This window comes from Ambystoma mexicanum, chromosome 11 (genome assembly GCF_040938575.1).
Source record: "Ambystoma mexicanum isolate Mex_15411 chromosome 11, UKY_AmexF1_1, whole genome shotgun sequence".
Taxonomy (NCBI): domain Eukaryota; kingdom Metazoa; phylum Chordata; class Amphibia; order Caudata; family Ambystomatidae; genus Ambystoma; species Ambystoma mexicanum.
This window is the reverse complement of record NC_090934.1, coordinates 1,019,468,661-1,019,486,528: the sequence shown is the minus strand read 5'-3', so window position 1 is coordinate 1,019,486,528 and position 17,868 is coordinate 1,019,468,661. Positions and strand designations below refer to the sequence as shown.

At 46.3% G+C, this 17,868-nt stretch overlaps 1 protein-coding gene across 2 annotated transcripts in view; it reads right to left on the bottom strand.

Moving 5' to 3' along the window:
• ITGA11 (integrin subunit alpha 11) overlaps nucleotides 1–17,868 on the bottom strand; it is a 664,683-nt gene that overhangs the window by 173,288 nt on the left and 473,527 nt on the right. For both annotated transcript variants that reach the window (XM_069624240.1, XM_069624241.1), the window contains one exon: nucleotides 1,781–1,984. In XM_069624240.1, the coding sequence (XP_069480341.1) occupies nucleotides 1,781–1,984 (204 nt within the window). The remainder of the gene's footprint in view (nucleotides 1–1,780; nucleotides 1,985–17,868) is intronic.

Genomic DNA, 17,868 nt, shown 5'->3' with positions numbered 1-17,868 from the left:
TTAGTTACACTCCTGCTAAGCAACAGAGGACTGAAACCAGAACATTTATGTTTCCTTAGGAGGAAATGAAAAAACGACAATTCATTGGAACTTTGCACTTCTAGCCCTGAAGATGGCTTCAATCCGAAACGCGTCGGCACTTTGTTTCCAAAAGAAGTGTATTTAGGATTCTGAAATATTTTATGTTGATACGTCTGTATCTGCTTCTGTTATGCATAGGATGTACTCATGAAGGTTTGAATTAACCACATGGTGAAAAAATATTGTTTTTGGAATATTGTTTATGAATGTTTGGTGTAGTAAAGGAAATCATTCCATCAGAATTCGGTGATTTACACATATAAAAAATAGTCACTGTGTGACTGATACCAGCAGGGTTCGGCCTCATCATTAATTTACTGTTGTTTATATTGAATTCTACATCACGAATTATGAAAACATGAAGTTGACTGCATATTGTTTATGTAGCGAAAGCTTGAAAGTGGAAGAGTGTATGCTAGTCGGGAAGTTCATTTACTCGAGGGTTCCTATACCCACAGGAGTGCACCATTGGGGCACCTGGTGGAAACACCCGGTCTTTGTTCTTTGTGCTTATGTGTGGGATCTCGGGTGTCCTCGAGATTTACCCAGGTGCACTTAAAATACTAAATAGAATTTCTCTGTGATGAGCCAAAAATCTACTTCTAAGAAACAGAAAGTCTAGTACTGAATAGACATAGATTAACTTGGTTGTGCCCCCACCCCCATGTTTCTTCAGTCTCCTTTGGGTGGGGCAGCATTGTTCATAGAGTAAAAAACGAATTTTAGCAACAAACCTTGATTGTGTTTATTTGAGGCCCGTTGTGTGCTCCTCATTCTGGGAAATGTTTTGTGTAGAGGTTTATTTGCCCTCCACACTCTCCACTCCACCAGCGCTATAGCGTCTCCTGTGGCCAGGATACACGGGTGTGGTCACCGGACAAAACATGCTGTCTGTCATGAAGCATCAGCTTGAATCATCACCCACGTGTGTTCTGGTTCCTACAGGCAGTGACTCAAGGCCTTCTAGTCTCCTGCACAGACGGCATTAAGGCCTGTACCCTCTACAGGCAGTGATTCCAGGCCGGCCAGTCTCGTGCACCCAGGGCATTAGGCCTGTACTCTCTACAGGCAGTGATTGCGGGCCCGCCAGTCTCGTGCACCGAGGGCATTAGGCATGTATCCTCTACAGGCAGTGATTCCAGGCCTGCCAGTCTCCTGCACAGCGGGCATTAGGCCTGTACCCTCTACAGGCAGTGATTCCAGGCCCGCCAGTCTCGTGCACCCAGGGCATTAGGCCTGTACTCTCTACAGGCAGTGATTGCGGGCCCGCCAGTCTCGTGCACCCAGGGCATTAGGCATGTATCCTCTACAGGCAGTGATTCCAGGCCTGCCAGTCTCCTGCAGAGCGGGCATTAGGCCTGTACCCTCTACAGGCAGTGATTCCAGGCCTGCCAGTCTCCTACAGAGCGGGCATTAAGCCTGTACCCTCTACAGGCAGTGATTCCAGGCCTGCCAGTCTCCTGCACAGCGGGCATTAGGCCTGTACCCTCTACAGGCAGTGATTCCAGGCCTGCCAGTCTCCTGCAGAGCGGGCATTAGGCTTGTACCCTCTACAGGCAGTGATTCCAGGCCTGCCAGCACAGAGGGCAGTATTCCCATACGCTCTGCCCGGCAGAACAACTTAAAGGCAGAAGCCACCTTGGTTGAAGATGATTGCCATGGGATGGTAGGGGCCATCAGAACACGAGTTCATATTTACCTGTTTATATTTTCTCACAAGGTTATGCCGAAGGCCATGGTAGATGTAAATCGCTCCCTGGTGATCCTCCTCCAAAGGAGCCCCAATGACAACGTCGTTGAACGAGTCCTGGTTGAGATCCGGAACCGAGGAAATGGAGGTGCCAAAGCGGGAATTCTGGGAGCTGGGTAAGTCCCTCAGAGGCCCGTCATAAATAAAGCGGATCTTTAAAGACACAAGAGAGGAAGAGTTATTCAGAAAGTGTGATCTACTCTGCCACATCCACTGTTCATGACCATAGGAAACAACACAGATGACATCATTCATGAATGCCATCACCAATGACAACATGTGACATCACAAAGACAACATTGATAGCATCACTGATGATATGACATACGAAGTCATAAGCTAACAGCACGCAACATCAGCTTTGCAAGCCAGTGGACCTGCTGGCCGTGGTAGAGCATTTTGAACACACCTTTTCCCTCCCAACCTTATCTCAGGATTCTCTGCTCCCACAGCCGGATTGGTCGTTGGGAGCATGTGGCTGGAGGCTTCCTTACAACTAGTGGTTCCTCAGGGCAGCCTTGCCCGGGTAGCTGTCAGAGGGGAAAGTCAAAGCTTGACCCTTTTTTGTCTGTTCGTCATGCTGCCCATGCCATGCACTGCTACTTGCCCCCTGCCACAGAACGCGCATTGTTTAGGCAAGGGGCATCACCCTAAACTTTCTGCGCCCATATTGAGCAATGCACACCTAGTTGTATATGTTATCTAACGCCCATGTGCTAATTCAGATATTTAGGTCTCAGGTGCCCCATTTGGATTTTGCTCCTGGGTGTCCCGCTGTAATTCAGCTCCTTGGTGTCCCACTGTCGTTGTGCCAGCAGGTGGCCCTACTGTGATTCTACCCCCAGATTGTTCACTGTAATGTACCTAGCTGTTTTCCTCCCAGGTGCCCCACTGTGATGTTTCCCCAATGTGATTCTGCTCTAAGGTGTCGCCCCACTGTAATTTTGCGCTGTTGTGATTTTGCTCCAATGTGTCCCACTGTAATTTTGCCCACTGTGGTTTGCTCCCGGGTATCTTTGCAGTAATGTTTCCCCTGTGATTTAGGAGCAGGTACTGCACGCCCACCCCCCCCCGTGCCAGAGGTACCAGTCATCTGTTGGGTGCCTCTGGATACTTTCTCTCAATGATCATACCCACGGGGCACCAATGCCAGGACATCAGCATATCAACTCGTATGGATGCTCTAAATGCTGATGTCTCAGCTCACTGCTCCCTGCACTTAAATGCTCAAATGTTGTGTCACATCACACACTATGCATACCAATATTGCCACCGGTAAAAAGCAATTGAACACCCCTAAAACAAACATCAAACATCAGAACACAACAACTCTCCAACAAATGTATACATAACAGTCCAGAGCAATACATCCTGGCAGCACGGGCACGCAAGTATTCCGCCTGGACAAGATCAACTCAGGTGCTCTAGAAATGAACCACCCACACACAGTACCCAGGTACTTCCGAACTGCATGCGACAAAGTAATACCGAAGCTGTCGCATTTTCCCTCTCCTCCTATTAACCAAGCCACGCCCCACTCTCGCTTTGAGATCCGCTAAAATGCCAACCGACCATGCAAATAACAAAGGAGTGTCGCATAAATAACATGCACCTCTATGTTATCGACGGTTGGCACCAGTACACAATAGTGAGGAAGACAAGGAGTCATTGTATGAGAACATTCCAAGCCTTGCAAACGGCCAGATAGTCATAGACATATTTGATAGATAGTGTAAGCGACTTTCAGAGGTTAGTGTCTAAGATGTAGAAGGAGTGATCCACAATCATGGACTTCTTATAGTTTGGAGTTTCAGGAAATTAGATGGAGGCATGGATAAGTGTTTTGGGGCTCAAGGCCTGTGCTTGCTAATTAACAATGGACTTCCTGGGTGTTTGACTGTCCAGTGAATAGTGCAAAGGAACTTCAACGGAATTTTGTTGTGAACAGAAAATCATTTGCTGGAGACGAGAACATTAGACATGTACAATTCTTGGTGTTTCAGCAACATTTTGGATCATTTGCTGTCAGGAAAGGGTGGATTGGGGAAAGGCAGATAAAGGCCGTTGCTGTGGTCTAGAAGGAGGAGATGAAGGTAAAGATGACAGCTAAACTTTCAGAAAATGTAAGATATTGTGATCTTCCTACAAAGATGGCAGCTGTGGAAGGTTGTCAATATAGAAGACAAGGCTCTTGATCTCTGCTTTGCAGGGGGTAAGGAATCCAAGGTAGGAAGGCTGGACAAAAGGAGTCAGAACTCATTTTGGTAGCGGCGTCCTCAATCTGCAGTCTTAACTGAGTTGAGGCTGGTTTGAAGAGTAAATGGCTTCCATATAGCAGGAAAGAAAGTCAAAAGAACGGTTGCCATCAAGGGAAATGGGAATTTGGGTGCCACCAACATAGAATTAGAAGATGAAACAAACTAATCTGATGAACACATTGAAAAACCAGTAACAGGAGACGTAGAAGAAACTTGACGGATCCCACAAAGGGGTCGGGGGTCGGTGGGGTAAGCTACTGTGGGTTGGATATGTCTAGGGGATGGGTGTTTTCTTTGTTTCCAAAAGGAAAGGGATTCAGCAGAGGCATGTACAGGGAGCGTGTAATCCATGGTATCGAACATTGCAGGGAGATCCAGTGGGATCGAGACACCAGCGCTGTTGTACTGAGAGAATGGTTGAAGTTTGAGCACAGAGACGAGGCCCGAATTGTGGTTGACTCTAACCCCCACTAACAAACACTTCCACCCAAGACTTTATCATTGGAATTCCTACCATTTGCCTTGCAGTGTACTGAACCTTGAGCAGACATAAACTCGATTTCCAATAGTTCTGTCTTTAAAGTTTTATTATGTAAGTCTTGCATTCGTGTCCGCCTCACGCTACTCCTGGCAACTTGGCCTTGACTTTTGGACCACTGCTAACAATAGGTGAGCCAGAGGAAGACTAGGGATCTGCATCCTGTCTGCTATGGTACCCAGCATTTGTACTGCGCCCATCACCACCGTGGTGGACTTACAGCACCTGAATCTTCTCTGAACACTAAGCATATTGTGACCCTGTCCGGGTGTTACCAGGCCTTTGCCCGAGGGCAGGGAAGGATGGAGCTACAATATGGTGGGATAGGAGGTAGGACAAACGGGTTGGGGATGCAGTGGCAGGAAAGAGGGAGAGCAACTTAGGTGAACATGTTTTGAGGGGCAAGACACAAGTGAAGAGGGAGGAGGGATATGGTTGTGAGGGTGCGGGTGTGATAACTTATGGACGTACTTGGCTCGGGAGGATAGCTCAGCGGCAACGTGCTCGCCTTGGAAGTAAGACGATACGGAGCAACACAGGTTCGATCCCCAGGTCCGCGCTTAGAAACCTGTGGGTATTAAGCGCGTTATAAATAACCTATCATACTACTGATAACAACCTTCAGTTATGTGCAGTTTGATTTTACGGTGACAGCATCCTATATCATATCAAAAACAGTTCTGGCACACATGCGCACAATGTGCAGTGGTGGCTCCCAAGTACCCTCCATACGTACTCCAGGTAGCAATGTCGCTTCATTTTACCTCTTTATTCTGTTTCTCTCCCTGCTCACGTGAACCACACTCCTCATATAGATGGCCCATTGCTCTTTTTCCCAGTCCTGTCTAGACAGAGTTACCACAAGAAATAGGAGCATCCAGTAGCTGTTCAGTAACATATGATGTCATGACTGAGGCATTGCAGACTGCTTAATCAGCCTCAGCCTCATCACTGTCAAATGTTCTCTTCCTCCCTCTCGCCTCCTGAGCCCGTGGGGGTTGAAGTCAATGGGAACTAAAGGGCATGAGGACGTTCCAATACTTTTTGGAGCAATTGACACAAAACAGCACCCACAGTGCTTGTCTTCTGCCTTTAAACATGGTTAACATTAGATTGCTGCAGGCATCGCTGAGTGTTACGGTATCGATGATAGGGTGTTTGGCATGCCCCTTAATATGTGTGAATGGGGGCGTGGGTGGATTAGAAAGGGGAGGGGTGCATAAAGTGTCATGCTGTAGGGAACAGTGACAGTCTGAAAGTAATGCCGATTTCAAGAGGCATTGTGTTTCATAGATTATCCCTATATAAGCCTAGTGCCTGCTCTTTAGGGAAGTGGTCTCATTGTTTGCTGCTGCTGGTTGATCTGTGGAAGTCTGGTCTATTTTTGGCCACGTTTGTCAACTTCTCATTGGTAGCCCAGTGGAACTCACTGTTCATAAAGATTAAAATAGGGATTCCCTTACTTACATTTGACCGAAAATGCACCTTAACAAATGGTACACACCATTCCTCAAAAACCTAAGGCAGCAAAAAAGAAACTGCGAGGCTACCTGGAAAAAATCCCCCTCAGCCGCAAACAAACTCAAACTTTCTAAACTAGCCACACTTTATAAAAAAGAAATCTACCTGGCTAAACAAACCTCCTTTGACTCTCGCATATCCCAAGCTAAATCTAATATGAAAGAACTCTTCTCTATACTTAAAGAAGTAGAAACCTCTAGATAAAAACTGGTGCTTAGAAATTCAAAATGCCTTGACAAATAAGATCGTGACCCTTCAAAGCAAAATTTCTAGCAAAAAAGACACTCTCCCATCCAAAATTCCAGATAAGTGCACGACCACAGCTCTTACCCGCTTCAAATTCTCTAAAGTCAATACTCTCGATGTAGAAAGAATTATCATGTCTTTGAAACCTTCCAATTGCCAGGGAGATTTGTGCCCAGCACAGCTCATCAAAGATGCCGCCCGTGACCTTTCACCCTTCATCACTAAACTGATCAATGCCTCCTTTACCACTGGCTCCATCCCCACCAATCTAAAAACAATCCTGGGTACTTCCATTACTAAAAAACCTACTCTTGACCCAGCCATGCCCACAAATTACCGACCCATAACAACTGTTCCCTTCCTACTAAAAATGCTAGACAAGGTCGCCTATGTACAAATACAGAAGCACCTGGAAGAACACCACCTCTTAGGATCCAGACAATCAGGGTTCCGCCCTCAACACGGGACTGAAACTGCACTCATCGACCTGAAAGCTCAGACTGATACACTCAGAGACAAAGGGCAAGTGGCCTTACGACTTTGTCGACAATTCTGTCCTATGCTCACACCTTCACACAGCAGCACACTTCTCTCCTGAGGCCATTACATGGATCACCTCATTCCTTAACGGAAGAACTATGAGGGTCTTCTCTCCCACTGCTGCAGCAGACCCTATACCCATCACCTGTGGTGTCCCACAGGGCTCCTGCGTCTCCCCCACATTGTACAACATATTTACCAAGCCCTTTTTCGATGATTTGGATCATCTTGGTATCATCTACACTAATTACGCAGATGATACCCAGATCCTCCTTCCGCTTTCTGGAGATTATGGAAAGGATTTGGCCTTGGTAAATAGGGTGTACATCATCATTCAGGCATGGATGGCCACTCATGGACTATGCCTGAATGATGAGAAAACGCATCTTATCATCCTGGGTACTACGTCCAGTTTAAAGAAACTCAGGCCGGCCTACAACTCCTTCATGATAGATGGGAACAATATCAAAGTTGGACAGGAGGTCAAAACATTAGGATTCTACTTGGATTGTAACCTTTCCTTCAAAAGACAACTGAGTTTCCTGGCATCCTCATCTGCATACACGTGCAAATTAATCAGTTAAGCCAAACCATTTCTGTCAGACACTAGATGCCTCACACTCGCTAGAGCCCTTATACTATCCCGCCTTGACTACTGTAACGCCCTTTAGCTGGGAACCTCCAAGGCTACCACCAGCAAGTTACAAACCCTCCAGAACAACGCCCTGAGAGCAGCCCTATGCATCCCCAGAAGAGAGCACATTTCAGGACTCAGCCAACAGAACAACTGGCTCTCCAATAGAGATAAAATTCTCCTGAAAACAGCATCACTTACCTACAAAACTCTTAACAATGCCACCCCAATCTACTTGATTAACAGATTCCATAGACAAGCCTCCGCGAGACCCCTCAGAACTGCATACAAAGACTGCCTCTCTGTCCCAAACTTCAAACCTGCCACTATAGGAGGTAACAGCTTCCCGGTAAAAGAAGCCAAACTATGGAACTCCTTGCCTCCCAACCTTAGAGTAGACATGCCCTACCTGCATTTCCGTTCCAAGGTAGTTTCATGGCTCAAATTGAAAGACCACCAAGATAGCTAAGTGCCAAGGCTATCCCTTTATGCCATCTGCACACTGTGTAACCACGTGTGCCCACTTTGTACTCTTATATATTATATATTATATATTGTATATATTGCCTGTTTTCCTATTATGCTTTGTATACACTCCCTTTGCCAATATGTACATTTTATACTTTGTAACTTAGCTTCGCATATTCTTGTAAATGCTGCGGACTGATACCCCTGGGTATATCTGCGCATTATAAATAATAAAACAAACAAACAAACAAACAAACAGTTCCCTGTGGAGGACTCAAGGGCTGTACTCAAGCGGTACAGGCTTTGGCTTGCCTTTATGTTTGACCATTATGAGAGTAAATCATACTCAGTTTGCTTTGCTGCTTCTTTAAAGATGTCTTATTTGCAGGCTTATCTGGGCAGCTTTATTGAACACACACTGCTAATTTAGCTATTAAGTGCCAAGGGCGAGGTATTTCGTCCTTGGGATTACCTCCCTGTTGCCAAGGACGAGATACCTTGTTCATGGCACTTAAGGGGTTAATGAAACAGAAAACGTTAGAAGGCATTGAATGGCGAAATACCAAAATCACCAAAAAAGGCCTTGGCACTGGGGGGGAGGGGTACCCATGGAAGTTAAAAGGCAACCGTGCTTCATACAGTCACGTTAGTGATCATTTATGTGGACACACACAGGTCTTTTGTATTTTTCTCTTTTCCCCATTGTAGGTTTGTATGAAGCAACAATGAATATACTTTGAAAAGAGAGACAATTGCCAAAGGGTCCTACCCAGCCCCCAGATAGCAAATGTGTTGCCCCCTCTGCAATGCTGGAACTCTGGGCTGTGGGGGAGGATCCCCTGGTCCACCCTGCAGTGTTGAAGGCATTTGACAGTGACTTGCCACGTTGACACAGCATAGGCCTCAAACCCCTTTAGAAGGCCCTCGGATCTAAGTAAGCTTATCCATCCACTTGTGGGTCTGTAGCCCTAATAGACCCAGAGTTTGCTCTGGGAATTGTCACCGGCCCACCAACCTAGTGTGAGACAGAATGGGGAAGGAGGGTTAAATATAGAGGGTACAGTATTAAGGCCATCTTGAGAGGATAGCTCCGGGGCAACATGCTCACCTTGAGGAGCACCATAGATTCCCCGGGTCCACGCTTAGAATCCTCTGGGTATTAAGCGCGTTATAAATAACCTATCATATCATATCAGAGCAGGTGGGTGTAGGCATCCAAGTTACAAAGGAAGTGTTACTAAAACACTTACACAATATCATCTATTGCATATCAAACAGCCTGATTCCATGACTTAAGTGGCAGCCACGGGTGACTGCACTTTAGGGAACTTAACGGCCAGTTCATTGTGGCATGCTGCCAGCTGCAGAGTTAAATATCGGAACTCCACAGAAGCGATACCGCTCCAGACGGCAAACAAACGCTGATCCAAGATGGCAGCCCACCTTAATAAATTGCTTGGTAAGCGTATCTGTGGGTCCAGGGTTGGGCCAGTAGCAGCGGTAGTGATCCTGGTTATATCACTGCCACACTGTGATTTAGTTTCCTTTACTGCCAAAATTAGGATCACCTGGAAGTGAGCCAGTTCAGTTTGCGCTCTGTAAAAGCTTCAATCAGAATCGGTTTAATAGTAGACTGTGCTACTCCATAGATAATGATATCGGCTGGTAACGTAGCTGAATTGTCTCTTATGTTGCTCATAGCAGTGTCATTTGTGAGCCATGGCCCTTCCTCAAACAAAAATGAAAAACATTATATAACCTTCCTTATACACCTTGTGTAAGGTGGCATGTTGCAACTAAAGCATTTGTTCTAAAAACAGCTACTTCCTAACATCCTCCATTCTCACAATATCCAGAAGTGAGCGATAGGTGCGAGTCAGGACCAACCATGTGGAATGCCTTATAACAGGAGATTCTGAAAACCAAGACACACTTTGGGCCTCATCAGGGGTTGGGGTTGCTCTGCCCAATCCAGAGATTGCTGGAGATTTACCTCCAGTTTTCCGGATGTTTTCGGCACTATTACCACTGGTGCTATTACGGCCGGTGGTAATAGCGTTGAAAATCCACACAGAGTCATATGGACTCTCAAAAAATGGGGAATTACTGCCTTAACACTACTCGGGATCCGGCACTAATAGCGCCGGACAGAGTAGCGGTAACACTAATAGCATTGGCGATATCCCAGTGCATTTACCGCCAGAATACCGCCATGGCTATGATGAGGCCCATAGTCTACTCTTTGGCATTAATGCCATTTCTGATTTTACTTGGGCTCAGCAATGATTCGTAGAGACATCCCTGTTGATGGGCCATACCAGGATTTCTAGATCCATCCCTGAATGTAGCCCTTTCCAAGGATTGCTAGAGACATCATGGCCGTAGGCAACACCAGGATTTCTAGAGTCATCTTTGTTGATGGGCCATACCAGGATTTCTAGAGCCATCCCTGGAGGTAGGCCATACCAGAATTGGTAGAGACATCATGGTGGTAGGCCATACTAGAATTGCTAGAGACATCCGGGTGGTAGGCCACACCAGGATTACTAGAGACATCATGTTGATGGGCCACACCAGGATTTCTAGCGTCATCCTTGGAGGTAGGCCACACTAGGATTTCTAGCGTCATCCTTGGAGGTAGGCCACACTAGGATTTCTAGAGCCATCCCTGGAGGTAGGCCATACCAGAATTGGTAGAGACATCATGGTGGTAGGCCATACTAGAATTGCTAGAGACATCCGGGTGGTAGGCCATACCAGGATAACTAGAGACATCCTGTTGGTAGGCCACACCAGGATTTCTAGCACCATCCCTGGAAGTAGGCGATACCACGATTGCTAGAGACATCATGGCGGTAGGCCACACAACATTTCTCGAGCAATGCCTGAAGGTAGGCCATCCCAGGATTGGTAGAGACATCCTGGTAGTAGGCCATACTAGAATTGCTAGAGACATCCGGGTGGTAGGCCATACCAGGATAACTAGAGACATCCTGTTGGTAGGCCACACCAGGATTTCTAGCACCATCCCTGGAAGTAGGCGATACCACGATTGCTAGAGACATCATGGCGGTAGGCCACACAACATTTCTCGAGCAATCCCTGAAGGTAGGCCATCCCAGGATTGGTAGAGACATCCTGGTAGTAGGCCATACTAGAATTGCTAGAGACATCCGGGTGGTAGGCCATACCAGGATAACTAGAGACATCCTGTTGGTAGGCCACACCAGGATTTCTAGCACCATCCCTGGAAGTAGGCGATACCACGATTGCTAGAGACATCATGGCGGTGGGCCACACCAGCATTTCCCGAGCCATCCCCGAAGGTAGGCCATCCCAGGATTGCTAGAGACATCCGGGTGGTAGGCCGTATCAGGATTACTAGAGACATCCTGTTGGTAGGCCACACCAACATTTCTAGAGCCATCCCTGAAGGTAGGCCATACTAGGATTACCAGAGACATCCTGATGGTAGGCCATACCAGGATTAATTGAGACATCCTGTTGATGGGCCACACCAGGATTTCTAGAGCCATCCCCGAAGGTAGGCCATACCAGGATTCCTAGAGACATTCAAGAGGTAGGCCTTACCAGGATTGCTAGAGACATCTCTGATGGTAGGCCATGCCAGGATTGCTAGAAGCATCCCAGATGGAGGGGCACACTACAATTGCTAGAGACATCTCTGATGGTGGGCCACACCACGACTGGTAGAGACATTCCTAAAGGTAGGCCATACCAGGATTGCTAGAGACATCCTGGTGGTAGGCCATACCAGGATTACGTTAGACATCCCTGACAGTAGGCTTTGTCAGGATTATTAGAGACATCCCTGACAGCAGGCCATACCAGGTTTGCTCGAGACATCTCTGATGGGGGCGATATCAGGATTGCCTCACCTCTTCTCTGTATTTTGCAGTAACTTCACTGACAGTCCGATTTACTATAGCCTACTTGTGTGTTTCATTTTTAATCCGCAACCTCCCGTTCCACACTGTACTCATGTAGCCAAGTCCATATTGAACTATATGCGCTTTGAAACACATTGTATACAGGCGCTATATAAATAAACTATCATATCATATGATATCATATGGACTTTGAAAATAATAATAATAATTGCTATCATTATTATTTGGATTTTGTACTCCACCAATTTGCCACCTTAGTGGTTTCAAAGAACCTGTCAGAGTTTTTAGGGCATATTATGTCCGCACCCATAGATTACAAGACCATAGTCTGTCAGAGGAAAATTAAAATAGGGAAATAGAGTTGTATGAGTAATAGAAAGGAGGGTTGGAAGGATGTAATTTGGGAAAGAGAGGAGAGAGATTCATAGAATTAAATGGAAAATGTATAGTCTGGATGCATGTTGGCTCGAGATGAGAAAATAATAAAAAAATAAACATCAGGGCCTGTCCTGTGACTTGTTCCTTAACATTAGAATCTTGGGGCTGATGATGGACATTTGTGTTCTAAAACAGGACAGACATTGTTCAACTTGCAGCTGAGTGGGGATTTATATAAGAGTGACAAAGAAAAGGAAAAAAGAAATGTTTGCACCAGACACCCAGTCAGTCACATCTCAATCGCCCATCAATGCCAGCAAATGTTTTTAGTGTAGTATTGGACTAGCTGCTGTAATTAATCAGGAGTAGGACTCAGACACAAATACATTGTAGTGGTAGTTATAGACATTTATAACGTAAAAGAAGGGTTGGAGAAAGACCTATCACACCCTAACAATATGAGGGGTTTCCCAGCCTCAACGAAACGAAAGGATGTCAGTGTCAGAATGTCCAAAAATATAAAGAGTTCTCTGTTCTGTTTCCAAAATCCTATCCCAATCCTTACAAGCTAAGTCTAAGACAAAGTGCAAAGGGAATAAGCCTTTCAACTGGCCATCTGTAGTCTTCTTGATTGTTCCAACATAAAGTTCCAAAAGGTGCACAAATGAACAAATTATTAAAGTTCCCTAAGGTTTGAAAGCTCTCCGACAATTGGGGAAGGTCTTCCTTTCCCTCGAGTTTTCAGCTTCTCTTCAGCTCTTTACCACAGTTCTTTTCCCAGTCAAAGGATAACTTTCCAATCAAGGGGAGGGTACGATGCCCTTTCCCTAGCATCACACATACAAGGGTTCTTACACACTCACTTACTTACTTCACAGTTCTCTATAGTTCACAGATCTTTTACAAATATTCAATCAGGGGATATGTTTCCCTTCACCTAGATTTCACCCTCTTGAAATGCGGTCTCCAGACTCGCATTCACTTTGGCCTGGTTTGTTCTCCTGTCAGGACGTCACAATATTTGCACATTACGTTTTTGGCCTGGTTTACTCTCTTACCAGGCCTTTACTATATTTGCTTCAGATTCAGTTTGGCTTGGTTTATTCTGCTGCCAGGACTTCACAATATTTACTTCACATTCAGTTGGCCTGGTTTACTCTCCTGCCAGGACTTCTTTACATTCCGACTTGCCTGGTATACTCTCCTGCCAGGACTTTATAACACGTTACTTTTCCTTTCAGGTGCATGTCGGTCTACAGACTCAGCTTCACAATGTTCTACACATATATTTGGGTGCGGGCCCAAACTCGTACATGGCTTAGTCTACTCTCCTGCCAGGACTTTTCGCACTGTCTTTCACAACTTAGATGGGTTTCAGACTTGCACACTATATTAGGCAACAGCCTTGTCCATGCCCTTTTCATCAATTGGGTCAGTGTCCTTCCACCTTCTCGTTCATTACTTTCACTCTTTATCATAGGGCTTCCCAACCGCATAAGCGGACTCCTTACCTTAATTTACCCCACAGTGCACAGCATTCACCCTGAAGCACCCCAGTGTCCCGTTTTTCCCTCTTGGGCTCACCTGTTTATTTTGGCTGCATTGGAATTCTTTGCATTCTCCTGGGGTTGCTGTGGCTTGCCGGTGGCTCAGTATAGCTTTCTGCTCTTTCTCTACTTTTTGCCTAGTCTCCTGCATCTCCTGACAGCTCTGCGCTGTCCTCAATACGGCAGACCTCTGGATTCTCAGCTTTGTCTGGAGAGCGTTTTCACCAGCGAGGTACTCTCTGCTGTGTCTTTCTCTCTGTGGCTCTACCCATTCGCACAGCTGACAGGTATTTAAATGTCCTGCTACTATGTAGCTCTTGCCAACAACTGGAACGCAGTGTTGACTTCCTGGTTTCAGTAATCTTCATCACTCAAGTCTTATTTCTCGTCTCAGTCTTTGGTATAAATTGTCATTAGGAACCCTGATGTCAGTATGAAATGTTTGGACGGGTTCAATATCATAATAAGCCATAACAGTCTCTGAATTTAGGGGGGATTATACCCAGAATGGAAAGATGGATTCTGTGTTTCTTGCGAACAGTCTCTCTCTCTCTCTCCCACATATGATCCTCCCTCGGGTGTCCACCCCCAGCGTTGGGATCAGTAGCGGCTGGCCTTCCCTGGCCACATGGGAAGAGAATGTTCCCTGAGAGGGAGTGATGATATCACTGGATTCATCACACTGCCCAATGTATTTTCAGGACATAAATTAAGAATGATGACACCTATCTTGCCATCATTATTTGCTGGCTTGATGAATGGACATCATAGCCACTATTTTCAGCAAGACATGGCAGAAATAGTCAATGGCTACTAGCCAAAGAGTCAGACCTCCAAACATTCAAATCCAACAGAATAATCGTATTGAGAACTATTGCCCTAAAAATGCTTGCGTCATTGTTTCATCAAGACCACCACATTCACTGCCTTGTCCAAGCTCTGCCCCATCAGATGATCATCCCTAATAAGTGCGGGAGTGGGTGGAGCCTACAATGTTTCCTTATGGGAATTCAGGAGAAACATAGAGGCCTTTAACACTGGGACTGGTTGCCCTCAGGCTCAATGCAGGAAGCGTGGCCCCTTGATAAGGACTGACTGTAAGGTGTGCATGGGGGTGGGAGTGCTTGAATGCCGCTCAAGCACAGCTGCTTTGAATAAAAGCTTCTGAAGTGTTTCCTCACTTCTAAGCCTTCAGCTGGTTTGCATTGTCAAGGATTTGTAGCTTCCCTTCTGAATATGACAGCACTCAGCATTCAATCTCACCTGGCATTCGCAAAGCATGTAGGACTCAAGCTTTTGCTTTTCAATGAAAATCACTGTGCAGTTTTTTAAACGCTTGCGCTTGAAGACGACATTAGTAGCACGTATTTTTAATCTTCACTTCCCTATTACCCTCATTATGAGTGAGCCAGTTTGGAAACACAGGTGCCGGTAACAGTTCAGGCCCTTACCGGCATGTTTCTCACTGAAGCACCGGCACCGTTCCCAATTGTGCTGTTGCTTCAGGTTTCCCATTCCCATGGAGTCCTATGGGACTCATTGACATTCACTGCGTTCACACTGCAGGTTATTGGGAACCAACTGGGCAAATGTGTATAGTATCGGGATCTTTCCAAAAATTACAAAAATCAGAAATAAGTCAAGACCAACCTCTCAATGACAACGACCCGTGTTCCCGGATCTTTCTCTGTCTGTTGTTGATTGCAGAGTGATGGGTAAGGACTCGCCGCACTTTGTATAATGGGTTTAAAAACAAGAGACACACAGGCTGCCTGCCCGCCATCTGGGAATGGCATCTGTATAGCAGAGACGCTCGATCGCTGCCAACACTCACACACCGAGCACATCCCCTGCCTGCTGCCAAGATGAGAAAGCCTTGCAGGTTCCCCATTGACGGGGAGCGCGTCGGAAAGAATGAGGCACTCATCAAAGGGGCGCTTTTTTTAACCATGAATTTCAAGTGCTTTTGGCAATATAAAGGAAATTACACAACACCCATAAAAGTTGAGAAGCGAGAAACGGTGCCAGCAATCTGGGCTGGAGACTTCGTGGTCTGCCCGGTCACCTGGGCATTTTGATGGCATGCCAGACTACTAAGACTTTGTAGGTTCTCAGCTGGTGCAGTATGCTCTCATCTACTCGAAGCTTTCAGATATAGGACTGGAAGGGCTTTAGGGAGTGGCACAGAGCTACCGAGCTTTCCAGCCCTCTGATAGGAGGGTTTCAAGGGAACTGGAACAAGGAATAGGCCAATCAACTGCGGCAACGGAGGGGATCAGGGCAACAGCCCAGGGAGACAGACCCAGTTCAATGGCACTGGAGATTCGCAGATGGATGAAGAGTGTGTCAAAGGGTTGAGGCTCGAGATAGCAAACCAATATGATCACCCATCTAACAAAGAAGCAAGGTGCTCGCCCATATCACATCAAATGACAGAATTAACATGCATGACATCAATCCAATCTAACAATAAATCAGGCAGCCACCCACAATTCACCCACACGGGGCGGACTGCATAGATCCACTACCCTTCTTCGCCCAAGTGGACCCAGAGCAGGCAGTGCACGAAGAGCAAAGATGTGAATACAAAGGATTGTACATCATGTAGTTCCAGCAAACATGCATGTCTGTAGGCTGCTGCAGGGCTATGCTTCTGATGAGGGTTCTTCTCAAAGGAAGGGGGGACTGAAGCCCAAATCTCTGGGGCCTGCCCTGACATCATTGAGATTGAAAGGAACAGTTGAAAGGGAGGCCCTCATCCTCAAAAGAAAGGTTCCCAAGACTAATCAACAAGCTATAGTTCCAAGCAGCCTTCGGCCCACGTGTATTGTTAGAACACAACACATTTAATGCACAGAACTGGTTACACAAATCAGCACAGCTGTTATTTCGGCACACTCCTTTTTTGCAGCATCAAAACTATAAGCCGAGTTCGGACTTTTCAGGGGGCTCTGTTATCACTGTTAGAAAGGAGTTACACATATTGGGGCTCATTACGAGTTTGGGGATATCTCAATGGTAGTACCACTGAGATACCACCAAACGGTATTGCAGTTACTGCCACTTGGTCCGGACGGTATTACCGCTGGAGGTGTTATCTCCAGCAGTAATAACGTTGGTTTACAAGTGGTGGTGTGGCAGTGTAAATCCCCATTTTGAGACTGTTGTTAAAAATTGTTCATGGTCCAATGACCCTCATCCGACCCGACCTCTCATACAGAGACACTCACACACAAGTACACACACAGGCACGCACACATACAAAGATGCACACACACCTACACATAGACACATACAGACATACAAACTCATGCACATTTATACACATTCATGCACCAATCACAAACACATACAGTTTCTCTGTCATTCACAAGCACCCAGAACATTCATACTGCATTCTCATTCACACCGGTTCTCGCAGCACTGTACACCATTCACACTGCATTAATTAATACAAATGCATTTACAGTCACCCCCTCACATGCATACCTATGTGCATAGATACACAGGTGCACTTACACAGACCCTTGCAAGCATGCACACATACATTCATAACTACATACAATCCTCGCGCGCGCACACACACACACACACACCCCTTTTCTTCCATTACCCGTTTCCCTCCAGACTTCCTGACTCTCCACACCGGTGCCTCCTCAGCTGCTCCATAGGCCTCCGGCTGCTGCACAGACAGAAACCAGGAAGCAGAGATAGCTTACCGGTTCCTGACATGCACGCAGCAGGTTCCGTTCTCCAGCTAATCTGCGCAATGTACGGAACTCTGCTGCTCAGGCTGTACAGTGGCAGTTGTAAATACCCACTCAGCAATGCTAAGTGGGCATTTACAGATTTTGGGTGGGCCTTGCCCCTCAGGCTCTATCCTGACTACGCCTCTGCAGCCACTACCTGTTCTATTGGAGGGTTTGGGCCTACCCCTGCCTGAAGTTAAGAAACAAGGAAGAGATCTGGAGCCATTCTTCATGTCGATCATTGGAT